The 16,137-nt window shown below is 44.9% G+C and overlaps 1 protein-coding gene across 4 annotated transcripts in view; it reads left to right on the top strand.

Annotated features, from left to right (window-relative positions):
• Nucleotides 1-16,137, top strand: part of arhgap46a (Rho GTPase activating protein 46a) — a 31,988-nt gene that overhangs the window by 11,907 nt on the left and 3,944 nt on the right. For 2 of the 4 annotated variants that reach the window (XM_020633781.3, XM_065955010.1), the window contains exons 2-5: nt 339-845; nt 9,770-11,219; nt 13,404-14,070; nt 14,331-14,423. In XM_020633781.3, the coding sequence (XP_020489437.2) occupies nt 339-845; nt 9,770-11,219; nt 13,404-14,070; nt 14,331-14,423 (2,717 nt within the window). Of the gene's footprint in view, nt 1-338; nt 846-8,646; nt 8,800-9,769; nt 11,220-13,403; nt 14,071-14,330; nt 14,424-16,137 lie in introns of those variants that run through there. The other 2 variants (XM_065955009.1, XM_065955011.1) reach the window with 2 other exon arrangements.

Raw genomic sequence — 16,137 nt, 5'->3', positions numbered from 1 at the left:
TCTCGCTGAGTGTGTCCACCTGTCCCCTTATTCAGGAAACACACATACACACCATCACCCCTGCTGCTCCATTTCTTACCAATGAGATGATATCATTGCATACACACACACAAACAGATGGAAACATGTAGGACACACAAACACGGACAGTCTTCCCATATGGCCAAATGGGCATTGTTTTGCCTCATAGTCTGTCAAACAGTGTGAGTTGTTTACTGGCTTGTTGAGTTGATTAGTACTCAGGCGTGACCATGGCCTCTAATGCTTCATCTTGTCCTGTTTGAGAATAATCTGTTGCTATTTTCAGCTAACACTATGACTTGTCTCTTTTTTTTCAGCTCTGATTGGGTAGAGATCCTGGAGCCACGCTCCCGTGAGCGCATGTATGTTAACCTGACCACTGGCGAGTGTGGCTGGGATCCCCCTCCAGGCGTTCCTGTGCGCCAGTCAGACGGTAACCAGTGGTGGGAGCTGTTTGATCACCACAGTGGCCGCTTTTACTACTACAACTCTTCTGGGCGACGCACAGTCTGGCATCGACCCCAAGGAGCAGATATTGTACCCCTGTCCCAGCTCCAGGCCATGAGGCGATGCAGTGAGGCCAAGCGGGCTGGAGGAGGTGCGGACAGGCAACACCATGGAACGACTGGAAGTATCAGCAGTGTAGGGAGCCAAGGGCCCTGCACTCCTCAGCCTGAGCAGGACGGAGACAGCCCTGTCCCCAGACCTTTGGAGACCAATGAGGAGGCTGCTGATGTCAAGCTGGACCCTTCAGTGGACAGCAGAGTGCAGGGAGATGGAAGCAGTAGCGAATACAGCTCAGAAGGCAGTAAAAACACTCAGAGGTAAGCATGACCAAACCTTGGTAGCTTGTGTACAGTAAGTCTGGAAAGGGATTTGTGCTTAATCATTAGCGGATCATTTTACCTGGAGAAAAGTGGGGAAATGTGATAGTCATCGCAGCATGTGGCATAGTGAATCATAATGACTTTCAAATGCTCCAGCTATGAGAACTTGCAGAATTATTTTGACTTTTGACCACTGAGACTGAGCTCAAACTCCTTTTTTATTTTCATTCTCACTTATCTGAACATTCCATATGGTCCATGTTTCCATACTTTTGCCTGTGAAGCATGCTCAGCTATTTCAGCAAATTGCTACCAAATGGGGAGAACGGTCAGTTATACTAGAGAGCAGGGCACCCCCCTCACGCTAGGGTTAGTGGTGCAGAACGGCCTTTAACAGTAAGTCATTCAGAGCCCCCATCACATGCTCTGCGTTGTGGCCTTGTCCAAACCACCGTCTCTTCCCTCAAAGCTAGATTCCAAACATGCCACTTCTGTTTCCCCTGGCACAGGGCCACTGAGGCCATCTCAGTGTCCTTCTGTGTGCACACCAGCACCACCCTGCTCCAATGTTCATTACATTTTCCTAAAACAAATCTAGGCCCCAGGCCTTCAAAGACTGTAATGCCTCTTATGGTTGAGAGCTTAAATGTGCATGCATGAGAGGCATGTGAGAGAGTGTTGTCTGTGGTTAATAACAAGCAGAACCGCTACATTCCAGCTGCCTATAAACAAGGCGGGTCCTGCTGGTTTTCAGAGGCTCTGCTGTGGCGACTCTCGCTCTCTGGTTCCTCTGACCCTTCTTGTACCAAACCTTGGCCATTAGAAGGTGTCTCCTTTGACCTTCAGTTCCTTTGAGATTACTAAAATGTTGAGGGAAACCAATTGGTCAGACATAGCTGGGGGCCATGTTGTATTACCTCTGGTGGGTGCAGGGAGTGTTAAGAGTACCTTGAGGGGTAGCGTAGTGGTTTGTGCACGCATGGAGGCCGAGGTCTCCAAGCAGCTCTGGTTCCAATCCGACCTGTGGCTCCTATCCGATTGTCATCCCCCACTCTCTCTCTCCCAGATTTCTGACTCTATCCACTGTCCTATCTCTAAAAAAAAGTCCAAAAATAAACCTTTAAAAAAGAAAACTGACCAGTGATTCAACCATAACTGTCTCTCTTTGAAACAATGGCCAGCTGTGTTCTTCAGAGGAAGCGGTGGACTCTCTGCTACACAGTCTTGATACCCTACTTAGCCATATGGTCCCTCACATGCTCACCAGCCTCCATCTCTAAGCATGTAATTAGAAACCACAAAATGCACAGAGGGGGTGGAATGTGACAGCTCAAAATGGATGAAAACAAACGGAGTCATGCTTGTCTTCAGTTAGAGGCCCACCTTATTGATTATGACAAGGATCAATGGTAAGGAGGAAGGGAGAAAGTTTAAATGGAGAGTTAGAAAGGTCATAGATGTTTGAGGGTTAGCAAATTGTTCTGTCCAATCCAAAGCAGTGGAGTGTACGGGACTTTCATGAGAGCATAGTCTTCTCTTTTCTTTTTTTTTTTTTACATGCACCTTTTGGTCTTCACTATTTTAGTTCCATACAGTAATGGGGTATTTCATAGTTCCTCAAACATCTGCATGGATATCATTGCTATTTTAGAAATGTCTTCACATATTTTCCCTTCCCCTTTCTCTCAGCAGAGATCAAATGTTATTAGCTTATGACCTTTTGAAAACAATGCTGTTCTTTGCGGAGATGGGACAATCACAGTTCTTCCAACACCAGTTTCCTTTTGTTTTGGGCTATTAATAAATCTCTTCAGTAGATAGAAGAGTTTCCAAATACCACACAACACACCCTTTGTGTTATTCTAATCCCTGGTTGTTGGATACGGCTTCCTTTCGCTGTCTGTCTGGCCCTCTGTTTTTTAAAGCTCATATCTATTTTTCTATTCTTATAGGAAATGAAGGCATATGAGTGCGTCTGTCTTCGTGCCAAATCTGTTACTCATTGGCCAAGTCTTATCACATGTCCTGGGAATTTCATGGTACTTTGAGCCTGTGGAGCTCATCAGTACCGTCTGGAAGTGTGGAAGTACCGTAGTCTCCAAGGGTAAACATGTCAGTCACATGTGGTTATGAGAACATAAAAGCAAAGGGAACTGATCTCTTTCCCTGATGGAGGACCTAAAGGTGTAATAGATCAACTATCTTAGATCACCTGTATTGAGTTTTTTATCCCCCCCCCCCCTTTCAATACGTGTGTCTGTGTTGTTGTAGTGGATTTCACTTTATATTATGTGTGATCTGTGTGTATGCCCGTCATCACTGTGTGTGGGCTTCTTTCCTTTGAGCTTTCAGGTTACAGGAGACCTGCTGAGGTTGAGTAGATGTTAAAAGTCTGCTGAGGACACATGGCATCATGGTGTAACATAACCCAGAAGCGTCCAAAGGTGGTTCACATCAGGGTCACAGCACTGCTTTTGTCTTCTGGGTTAGCCTGAGGCATATAATGGACCACTAAAAGGAACAAAGGATCTCACTTAGACCCAGTTGTCCCTCAGGGTCAACTGATAGCTTTCTTCTAAGCAGGAAGTCTTAGTATGCTCATGCTGAATGAAGAAGAACAACTATATGTCCTTTTCACACTCCTTCCATTCGGCTGTAGAAACAGGGTCATGAACTGTAAGAAGGCTTGTTTTAAGAAAAATTGTGTCCCTTCTGCATTGGTGGCACTTCATGAACTAGCTCAGTAACAACGATACAAAGATCCAGCCTCAACATTCATCCAACCACCCACCCATACCCTATATATTCTCTGTTTGATGTTACATGTTATGCTGTTATATGCAATAGGCTGTGCCTCTCATTTAGCCCCGTAATGATATTGCTGCTAACTTACATTTCCTGATTAAGGATTCACTTTAGATTACTTCTCAGAAAGTTTTAACAGAGGTTGGTGTATATACATACCAAAAGAAATATCTGTCAGAGTTGTTAAACATGTTAAACAAAGAAGCCCTTCCTCAAAAAAGTGGAGAGAATGAAGCTTAATTTAATTAACTGCCCAACAAGTTTCCCAATTCATTTTTTTTCCACTATGATATATAGTAGAATTATTAAAGCATTGTCCACAAAAAGAAAAAAAAAATTGGAAACATTTACTTTCTATTTCAGTTTCTTTTTCGGGGGGATTTTTTTGGGGGTAAATTATGTCATTAAAAACGAAAGTAAAGCAAAACACAACAAGTTACCCTCACGTGCTTGTACTGTCTGGTTGTGATTCATGCTGGATAAATCACTAGTTTATTTTAGGAGATGAAGGGGCTTAACATAGAGTAGATAACGTTCTAATGAGTCACACATTGTCTGGCTGTTAACTGGGAGAGCACAAACCTCTCGTTTCATCTCCTGCCACTCAGAGGGTTAGCCACAGCACTGGAAAGAGTTGTTTTATCTCCACACTGCTAGTGTGGTCAGTTTCCCATTCAGATGTTTTTATATAATGCCTGTAATAGCAAAGTAGTATTTTTTTGTTCAAGATTCAAAAACAACTTAGTCTATCACCTTTGGTAAGAGGCTCAAACAACATAAAACACCCAGAGGCCTCTGTGGCAGTGTGTGTTTCTTATGTGAAAACATTGTACTCTGAACTTTTAGTCTGGGCATATGAAAAATTGTTTTGGTCTGGTCTGCTGAGACACTATCCTATTTTATTTCTTATTCCTGCCCTTTTTTCCACGCCCCACATTTCACTGGCTTTCTCATAAACTCAAAGTTTATGGCTTTCTCGAACTTGATTACAGAGACAATTAAAGTGTCTCACTGAGGCCGTGTGTCAAAAGATATTATTGGGTTTTTTTTTGTTTTTTTTAGATATCACTAAACACTGGTTGTAGTTGAATTGGCTATGGCACCGCATGTGAACTGGCCTCAGGCATGATACTGTCACTGCCTCAGCTGACTTGCAGCATGCATACATGATTTTTAGGGTTCCAAATATATTTTGAATGGGACGTAGTTATTTGTTACACTGTTTTTTATTTTTCTGCCCTGTTTGTATATTCAATCATCTCTCTGAGGCTTGGGACTGATGGGAACAGTTTTTTGTGTCTGAAGAGGATTTTTAGTTGATCATGGGATCTGCCCTCACAAGAAGAGTTACAGATACACTTAAAGAGGCAGGTCTCTCTGGAATCCAGTTGGGTTTGGCCTCATCCTGTATCTTCAAAATGATCCTAGTGGCTGTTTTCTTGCCCAGCCCAGCACTACTCACAGGGTCAGGCTATGGGAGCCACAGACATGCACAACTGGTAGACATCTTGTCTCAGATGAGGGAGGTGTGTCCGTTCAGCTGTCATAGGACAGCTGTCTCTCTGGAGGTGTCTGACAGGAACTAGGGGTCTACCAACCTTGTGTATGCCCAAATTGTCCTTTTATGCTTTTTCTTGAAGAGCCCATATTATACCCTTTTTGTGGTTCATATATTTAATCTATGAACCTGTTTTTGTACGTTCACAACAGCTAAAGTCTGAAAAAAGTGTCTGTTTTCATGTACTGCTCCTCCTTGCTCCCTCTACGCTCTGAGTCTGTCAGCTGCACTCTGCTGAGCCCCCACTGTTAGACCCCACGTGGGCCAAGTCTGCTCTGATTGGTCTGCCGATCTGCTCTGTCGTTATTGGTCAGTTGTTAAGCACGCGTCTCGGAAATTTCAACATGAGCTGCTGGGCTTGCCACAACGAGCCAATGGACTTAGATCAGTGATCTCACACTGACAATGATGCCGCACTGACAAATGTTTATCGAGGGGGGCTAGAACCGAGCCTAAACATGCACAGGACACATGGAAAACACACTAAAGGGCATATAAAACCAGAAAAAGCATAATATGGGACCTTAAATTTTTTTATAACAGATTGTTCAACTGGAAAAAAAGCATCCAGTGTTGGTGAGGTAGATACAACTCTTTGTCTTTTTAGCTTCCTTCCTCTATGTGGATCACAGTGATCAGATTGGTTTGTGCTCTGAGGTGTTTGCGTAGCAGAAGCTTGGCCTATGCGACCTCATTTCCTTTTCCTGTCCATGCAATGTTAATAATAACTCCTGTTTTTCAGACCCCACTACTCCCAGGGGGTATATTTAAGAACTTCCAAATCCATATCCCCATCCGCCAAAGTGACTCAGCTGATGACTTTTCCAACAACGGTTATTCCAGGCAGGAAAGAAAGGAGAGACTCAACATCTGTTGACAGCAGAGTCTCCATCTTATATTTAGCTGGTTATTGAGACAACCTGACAACAGCAATATCCAGAACAGCAAGGACACCAGAGCCACTGAGACTAATTGAAATTTGCTGACCTTTAAGTTGATTTGATGCCCTGAGGGCCAATCAGATTACCCCGTTGGTTTCCAAGAGGCCGCTAACTTTGTTTTGTCTTACATTTCTCCATATTACTGAGGGTCCCTCAAGCTAGCTCCTGGCTCTGAATAAAGGGTTTGTGAGCGCATAAGTTGCCGTAGCCTGTTTGTGGGTTTCTAGTCGAGTGCTTAAAAAATAATTATTAGAGATTATCTCTTTGGAAACAGTTAGACTTAAAAAAAAGTGATACTTTTCATGTGTCTCTAAAACTCTGTGATACATAGCTGTACATAATCCCTACCTTAAACTACCATTCAATAAACACCTGACAGGCGGAGAACCAGCACGCAACACACCCTTTCTAAACAACCTTCAAAACGGTAAGAATAAAGGCTCGGCCTGTTCAGTGTTATGTAAGAGCCTGTCTATTTCCCTGACTGTCCCTGGAGGGGGAAGATGGCTCATTCAGGTTCAGCAGCCCCCCCCCCCCCCCCACCCCCCTGCTCTATTGCTGTCGTTTAGGGAGGCGTCTCCGTGACGATGGCACAGCCATGCATTGTGTGAAGCTCCACACACTGCCACAGAGGCCCCTGAAAGAGCCCTGAGGAATGCCATCCTTCCCGCTCATTCCCTTGCTGCACTCTCCCACGACTAATCCCCACCCCTTCTCATTTACACATGCTCACAGCCTCTCTCTTGTCTCTCCAGCTCTGTTCTTTTTCATCTCCCCTGCCTCTCCCATCACCAATCATCTCCCCATTCTAGCACTGTTTTTTATTTTCTCACCATTGTATCTTCATTGTCCCTCTTTATGGTTCAGGGTTTGTAATTATACTTTATTTGGTTGATCTGGGGTTAACTGATATGCGAGTGTTGTTCTAGCTGTGTAATGGGATTACAGGCTTTGGATAGAGATCGAAGACACTGCAGAGTCTTACTGTTGGAGTTGGCTACTGGCCCCCATGTGACGGTGATGATCATCACACCAAACGCCCCACTAACATCCAGCATATTGTGCCAAAGATGGAAGGGGTGAACATACTAGACCTTTTGCTAAGCCTGACTAGGACAATGGTGGGCAGACAACAGAGACGAAACCTGATTAAATCCCTCTCTGTCTAAATTCTGTGAGATGGCCTTAGCAGGATTCCCCTCACAGACTAGTAATTGTGTTTACTTTCAGTCCTTGAAAAATATTACAACACAACTGCATATTTCTCAGTAAACCTTTATTGATGTTGACGTTTAGGTAAGGCTCAAAGGGGCCTATGTTGATTCCCTGATATAAATTTCCCATGAATTAAGTTAAACATTGTAAAGCTATGTATAAGCTCCCTATAATTGAGATTTAGCCCATACTTCTGCCATGGCCACAGTGTGTGAACAGTACATTAGGCATTTCCTGTTTGTGTTGCATGTAGGGAAGTCCTCTCTCCAACCTTCCAGAGGACCTCCCCAGACAGGAAGTAGTGGTCACTACTATCTCAGGGTCACTGCTATAAAGTACGTCATCCACCCACCAACAGCATATCGGACAGATTCCTAGTTTTTACAGTCAGCCATCACATGAACCCTCAGAGATTATTTTATGTAGGTTTCATTTGTTTGTGCGTAATGAAAGTGGGATTTGATTATTGTGGTTTTATGTGTGAGGTCCGCTGAGTTCTGTTACCGTCTCTAATTATTTAAAAAAGCCTTGTTGTTTCATGTGTGAGCTTTTCCTGCCTTAGCAAACCGGTGCTAAACGATCAGCTGCTGATGTGGGAATGATTTTATAGCACTTCTATCACCTCCTCCTGCTTGACAAGACCAGAGTGAGAAAACATACACTGTTTCAAAGAGTACAAACAGTGGCTTCTCATGTTTACAGCTGTCACCTATCAACCCCCCCTTTCCAACCTGTATAACCATACACACTCACACTTGCTTGTAACAACTAAACAGTGGCGGTTTGGGGTGAATCCAATCCCTCAGAGTTTCTTGTCTTCACACGTGCCTGTCTCTCTGTGTGTATTAAGTGTTGTCTAGGCTGTAAACTTCCCTGATTGGTCTCAGTGAGGTGGGAGCCTTGGAGCAATCCCAGCAATGGTGGTTGTGGCAGGCTGTCCTGTTGCTGTGCCAGGTGGCTGTGATCCAGCTGTTTATAGGCACTCCCTGGATGGTGAATCTGTAAAACCGTTTGAAGATGAGAGACTGTTTACATTCAAACTTCTGAGTTGGTGTGACTCACTGTATAGACGATGGGGGGTGGAGGCACCAGGTCCTGAAAGGGAGAGAAGGCTGAGCTGTAGCTAGGAGGACTAAAGGAAGTTTGCCGTTGGCCTGAGACCTCAGGGGAATTGTTTCAGCATTGTTCCAGAGAGATGTGGGGAGGAGAGGGGGGGTCACTCCGCCTCTTTCCCTCCTCCCTCTGCGTCCTCTTACCACTGTTACAGCCTAATTCTCAACTGAGAGCATTTGGGAAAAGGAAGCATTTAAAGACTTGCTCAAACTCTACGCTGATCTGTGTTTATGTTTGGATTAACAAGGACAGAAGGTGATTGGCTTTAATCTAATTAATTATCTCACTGTATGTTCAGTAGAGATTGGAGTGAGGGAAGGTAAGTGTCCTTTTTTTGCTGTCAGAGTTACTTACCTGTATGACCTTAATCTAGACAGCAAGCCTATAGAGCTTGTGTATTCTGTACTGCGTCACATTAAACTTACTCAGGCCAGCAGCAACTTTGTTCGTGGATGTGCCGTAATGCCTGCGTTAGACATACACTTTTGTTTAAGAGGGCAAGTTTTTGATCAGTTAAGGAACTTAAAGACCTGATGGCTGGGGAAGATTATGAGGTGACAGCAGAGTCAAGGGCAGTAGACCAGAGCAGCATGACCAGATTGATAGCAGATTGTTTAACATTACTGGGATTAGAAGTGAGCCGTTGCGTTTGAAGAAAGCCCGGCCACTTAACCAAAAGGAGAAGAATTAACCTTTGTACCCAAGTGCAGATGTTCTCAGCTGTGAAAAACTGCAGTTCTTCAACATCTTTAAATGGGTTCTGCTTGTTTGCCATCCAAATGTTCATTGAATGTTTCAGATAACTTTTAATAATGACACTTACAATAGCTACTTAATAGAAATACAACCACCAATGTGTATTTCATACATTAAAGCGTTACTTTGAACCATTCTCCAGACATCTGAGTCCCAAGTTGAGGATTGATTTCTGTGAGATGTGTTGTATTCAGTCACTCTTTATTTTTAGGAACTTGGTTTGCACTACACACTGGAGTTATTGTCTCATGGGTTTGACGAGGCTATTATGACTGCCAGTCTAAAAATGGAGTGAAGTCTTTGGAGGTCAGCAAAATGTTTAGAAGAATCTGATGATTTTCCCAGCCCTGTCATCTGTGGCTTTCTTGAAATGTTTAAAATATAGCAAATTGCTTCATGCCTGTGTACTATTGTATATAATGATGCTTTTATTTGACCATCTATAGACTTTTGGGGGTTTTATATAAGCTACAAATACAATGTTGCCTTGAGCAAGAGCAAGTCTCATTCTTCTTATGATTTCTCTTCTTCAGGGACACTTCTCAAAGATGGCAGCCTGCACCAGGATCTAAAGCAGCCATGTTGGTGAAGGTGAACAGCATGAGCCGTAACCAGCCAGGCCCAACCTTGCCACAGCAGCAGCACCTCCAGCACAGTGCACAAAGCAAAGCTAACACCATCACCCTGCACCCCTCTGGAAACAAGTCTCAAGGAGGACATATAAGCTCTACTCAGGGATATAAAACAGCACCTTCTGGCAAAATGGCAGCCGATACACGTCAGGCCCATCACCTGAGAAAAGCCAGCAATGGCAGCTTCTGTTTGGTGACATCAGACAGTAGCCATCCCAGTCCACTCCTTCACAGGTCACAGACCAGCACACCTCGCCCAATCTCTCCGCAGTATGGTTGCACTGCCCCAATCTATGACGAGCCAGTTTCAGAGTGTCCTATATATGACGAACCCCCAATAGACATGGAGGTGGAGGGGGCACACCTGCACAACGGACAGCCTCTGTCTCGCCTGACACCTACTCATAGCCTCCAAAAGCCCAGACACCTCCAGCACCCTGGTCCTGCTCATCCAGGGTCCAGACATAGAAGAAACCCCTCAGCCTCTGACTATAGTCCAGCTGGTCTGGAGTGCATTAGGCACATGGTCAACGTGGATCCCAAACAGGGGCCCCCAACAGGATCTCCAGTGCCCACACGTGCCCCTTCCCCTACCTCCAGGCAGGATCCTATCTTGACCCAGCCTCAGCCACATCCACATCCACAGCATCAGGCACACTCTTTGCCCCAGACTCGAGGTCAGATTAGGGACAGAGAGCAAGGGCCACCCGGCCCAAGTACACTGGACAAGAAGCAAACCTGGAGGGTTCTTGAGGCCACTGTCCAGCGTGCCATGGAGGCCCGACACAGCAGGCAGAGCAGCCAGGCCTCACAAGACTTCCCCTCCTCGACCCCCCAGGCTACAGCAAACTACCAAGACTCTGGTTACTCAACTGGCCCCTCCCCAAGTCTGAGAAGGAAGAGCAGGAGAAGGGTTGGAGCTGGTAGCGGTGCAGGGGGCAGGCCAGGGTCAGTAGGCAGCAGCGGGGAGCTGTGTGCCCTAAATGAGAGACTGATGGCAGAGATGAGGGAGGTGGTTAGTCGCTCCAACACCATGAGGGAGGTAAGAGCGGGGCTGGACCCAGAGATGGGGGAGAGGGTTGCCGTACCAGGGACACGCTCCCCTGTGGACTCACTTAGGTGGTATGGAGGAGGGGGAGGTGGGTCAGCAGGCAGGTGTGCATCACGAGAGGACGTCAGCGGGGCTTCCCGATCACTGAGTAGGGCCGGTACCCATGGCAACCCGGTGCTGACTCCTCTTGAGATACCTGGCAGACAGAAAAGGACCTATGAAAAGGTGGACACCTTGGAAATGAGTGTGAATAGCCAGGCCAGCCTGTCCTCACCAGAGACCCCAGGACCACCCTCACAGGTAACCCCAACCTTGATTATTGTGTTGGTGAATGTTTATGTGACTAAAACAGTTTTATGATACTTTACTGTCCAGGGATGTAACGGTACCTCAAAAACGGGTGAAATTCGTTACATGTAGGGAAGAAAGTTTCAAATCCATGCAATGAATCATGATTCAACTTTGTAAACAGTGAAGAAACGTCAATAAGCTCTCATATCTAAAGCTTGATACCGGTTTTCTCACACTCTAACAAAAATTGTGAAAAAAAATCCTATCATGAACCCTGCATTGCAAGTAGTATCATATTTGTTTGGTATGGACTCATCATAATACTTATTCCTTTCCAGATTCAATATCACACTAACTACTGGGGCTTTGGATATGGTTTATGGTGTCTAGTTTAGAATCTAAATGTGGAAGAATGGATGGATTGTTTCAGTAAAAATATTCCTCTTGGCTATTAAGCAAAGAGCAGATTTTTAAACCCTAGACATCACAAAATACAACATATGTCAGGAAACCATGCACATCAAGATGTCAGCAGTACTCACAAGAGATGCACATGATCCAAGATGAAAAAACTATTTGACACTCCTGAAAAAAGTTACATAATAATTAACATGCGGAGCCTTTTTCAATAACTACTTTTTCCACTCTCCAATCTCCCTCACACAGCAGAAGTTCTGCCTAGACCTCTATAAATTGAAGTGTTGTTTTCAGAAGAAGTCCATGTATATCTGCAAATTCATAACGAATGTCTGATTTAAGAGGGAGCTCTGAGATGAAAACAGTGAGGCTAATCTATTACTTTGAAAGTAGAATTTGTGAGTATTGCCTCTCACATTCACTTTTTGAGTGCTTAAATGTCCCTAGGACGGTAAGCAGTGGGCAGGCTGGTCTCCACTGACTGTTATGGAAATGATCCAGCATTACCTGTCATCTTATTACCCACATCCATCTGCCAGGCACTGCAGGTTCTGTATACTCATATGCCAGCTCTGTGTTTGGGCTTCTGGGGCCCATGCCAGACCAGAGAGATTCAGGACATGGCTTCCCCTGGTCAGGAAGGAAGACCACTACAGGCCATATGGTATTTGGCAGAGAGAGGAGGAGGGAAAGGATGAGGAAGCAAAGGCAAGCTGGTACCAAGGCTTATTGGTACCACTGTAGCTTTAGCATGTTAGACAACAGCCAAGAAGCACTGAGTGGGCCCCCTAAGTCTGTCCTGGAATGTTTTTCAGGCCTGCTGTTATATCACACACACGCGCACAGATACACACAGATTATGGCTTACTATGAGCAGCTCCACATTTCCACATTTGAGCTTTCTGCTCTGGCCAAAAGATCTTTGAACTAACTTATTCAAAGCATTTACTGAAGCTGACAATTTATTTAAACTAAATTGATTATGTTCTTCGAAGTGGTATGCTCTTTCCACTATTGTAATGTTGTGTCTACACCCATAGCATGACTAAATTACAGTTCTGTGTCCATGCATCTGTACATTTTCAGTATAATTATGTTAAAGCATAAGTTTTACAGCATATGTCTCGATCCCGAGTTAAACATGTACATCTAAAGCAGAACTGAACCTCAAATCTTCTCTTTTCAATTTAGAAACCAAAATCTAAAGTCCAGCTTTTCTGGCACCCATCACCTCCGTATTGTCCATTCTTCCACATGTCAGAGTTTTAGTTTCCATTTGTAAATTTAAGTTCTGATTCTGGCCGAGGTTTTGTGTTGTCCCTGGCTCTTTCTCAGTATTTATGTGGTTTGCTGATTGAGGGTAGGCCCTCATTTCAATCATAAACATAACCGTTGGGATCATTGGGGTGTCTTAACATTGGTCTAGTCATGTAGAGTACAGATGGGTCTGGTGCAATAAAGGTGGCAGGTATTTGGGCTGTTATGGAACTATGGTAACCTGCTCTTCAGATTAGGGTTCATGAGGATTCAAGGAGATTTCTTTCCCGGTACAATTCTTTTCTAGCATTTGGACTGCAAGCACTCCCCCTCAAGCACTAGCTCTGTGGAGCACAGTAGGCGGAGGGCAGCCCAGCTGCTAGTATGACACAGTGAGGTCTCTGCAGCTGCATACACACAGTTTGTAACTCTTTTGCCTCACCCCTCTGTCCCCTCCCTCCTCCTCTTCGATGTAACTCGTTTTTAACTATCTAATGTTCATCTTTTGTCCACCTGCAGACGGGCACCCTAGAGCTGCAGGTTCAGCTAGAAAGCAGGAAGAAAGGCATGGTGGATGGTCGGACTGCTTCCCTGGGCCCCCATCGTTCTGCCAGTCATGACAACAGTGAGGGAGGTGATGGGGCAGGAGACAGAGCACAAGGATCCTCCTACCAGCTCTCCTACGCCACTCTGCGGCAGCCCCCACCTCCAGCAATGGGTATGGAGGACTGGGCCAGCAAGCACCTTAACATGCATACTCAAGGCCTGTTCCGTCGCCGCGTCTCCATTGCAAACATGCTGTCTTGGAACCGTGGATCCATCAAAAAGCCCATGCTGGTCACCAGCAACCGTGCTGTTAGGAAAGAGGCCTGCGAGATGTTCAAGCTGGTGCAGACCTACATGGGAGACAGGCCTTCACGTCTGGACCGCCGTCACTCCGCCCTGCTCATTGTCACCAAGTGCTGGGACATGCCGGGGCTGCGGGACGAGCTGTACATACAGTTGGTAAGACAAACCACAGGCAACGCCAGCCCAAGAAGCTTGGCAGCAGGATGGGAGCTGATGGCTGTCAGCTTGGCCTTTTTTGCCCCCTCGCCTAAGTTCCGCTGCTACCTAGAGGGCTACATCCAGAGACACACGGAGCCTACCAGCGACAAGAAATGTGAGTCTCAGACTGAGCAACAGGGTGGGTCACCTTTCTTTCTTCTGCACCTCCCTTGTTGTCTGAATTGTGCTTCGTTTATGTTGGCCAGAGAGATTTTTAGTTGTTTCAAAATATTTACATTTTCTTTTTTCCCTTTCCATTTGCCTGTTGAATCTGTGATTCAGTCCAGTCAGTTTGACTATGACAGAAAGCCCCAGACTGAGTTTGAGGGCCTGGTTATTGGCCTAATGTTTTTCAATCGACCATCAGAAATTTGACCTCAGCTATCTTTTGTTTCATAGTGAGTGAATTCATATTGGATCAGCAGGAACTAAAGCTGAAGAAGAATTCAAAGTCCAGAAAGAAACGGAAACAAAACACAGACGAGGAAGAAGGTAAATCTCTTTTTCATTTACTGCTCATTAGTCCAATATATTGCTCTCAGAACTCTGGATCCTCAGTATTTCCCATTTGTACTAGCTAATCTGTTTAACAGAGCACAGTAGGTCAGGGAGCAAGTTCTCAAGATGTTTTTCTACTTACTTCAAAACTCCATGTCTAGAGTTTCTAACCAACACAAGCAAGCAAAAATCTATCATATTGCTCCTTGAAGAGTGACTGTTCTGAGTGGGAAGGAAAGTTTAGAGTTGTGTTTTCCAGATGAGCGAACGCTGATGTCCTTACAGACATGATGAATGGGATTCACAGAAAGCTGAGCTGAAAAAAACATGTAGGTTGAGAATATCAGAATGTTCTGTTCAGGTACAATGGACCACACTGTGAATCATTTTATGGTCTCCCACCACTTGCCATGTCACACAGACATTTTGGGGGACACTCACTGGCACGTGACCTCATTAGAGCCCACACTGCCAGCTCAGATGATGATGTCACTGAAGAGTAACCCAATCATCTGACAGCAGACAACACAGCAGTGGCCTCACATTGTAGTTGAGTGACTCAGTTCTGCTTTAAAAGGCTTTAAAACCTCTGACTAAGAGGCCATTGAGAGAGTCTATTGTAAATACTGACTAACTCTAAAGGTCTTATGCGATTGGAATCTTGGTCAAAGCATATAAGAAAGAAGTCTCACATGTACATAGATGGCATAAAGAGAGCTGCTGTTTGCTTTGATGGCTGGAAGAGCGTGAACATGCATGGCACTTGCGTGACCAGAGCGATGAGCAGCAATAGGAGTCACATGGGGCAACTGGAGGCCTCTCGTCAGCCTATACCTGCCTGATCTGTGCTTGGAAATAGACTTCTTTAAGCATAAGTGATCACCTGCTTTAATCAGCACTTGGACTGTCGCATAAACAATGACGAAGACGAGACTGAGGTAGTCTCCTTAACCTGCTTTGACGCGTCTGTGTTTTTGATGTCAAATTTAGCTTCAGCCTGTATGCAGACAGGTGTCATTATGTTCTCAGCCTGGTACAGTATAGTCAAGCTGCGGATGAGCTCAGATTTCTCCAGGGGTTTAGTTGCCTGGTTGTTTTTGTTTTCCTGCCAACTATCTTGATGTAAATATAGACCACCAGTCGTGTTAAAGCCCCTCTCGGTGCAGCACAGGGGCTCGGCAACTCTTGCTTTAGTGCATAGTCTCAGTGTTGTGAGACTTGGGAAAAATAAACTGTCATTGCAACGATCAAAGGCAAATTATTGGTATGATCTCTCTAATTAGATATAATTATAGTCAAACTTGGTCAGATCAGCAGTTGTGTGAGCATCTATGAGAGTCACCTGTTTGCCATAAATCTGGGATCTTTGACTGTAGGAAGTACACTGCAAAGTGTTTGTTGTTTTTCAATATCCCATGGTGAGTTTTACCACCTGGCAGTGGTTTGGGTAGCTGATAAAGTGGAGGATTCTGGGAACGGGAATAGACGAGAGGGGTGTGTTAGGAGTTAACCCGTGCCGTGTTACCACAGCATTTAAAGAAAGGGGTGATTTTCAGTTAGGATCAAGCATGAGGACCAGGTTGTTGGTTGACCCCTTTATTTTTTTGAAGACCAAGAGGTGGACATAATTCTTCATCTTTAAGGGACAGAGGGATTGAGTTAACTTGTAAAATACATCTGAGCCCTACAGTAACTAGTTAGAGCAGGT

This window comes from Labrus bergylta, chromosome 5, assembly GCF_963930695.1.
Source record: "Labrus bergylta chromosome 5, fLabBer1.1, whole genome shotgun sequence".
In the NCBI taxonomy this organism is placed as follows: domain Eukaryota; kingdom Metazoa; phylum Chordata; class Actinopteri; order Labriformes; family Labridae; genus Labrus; species Labrus bergylta.
This window is presented reverse-complemented; position numbering and strand designations above follow the sequence as displayed.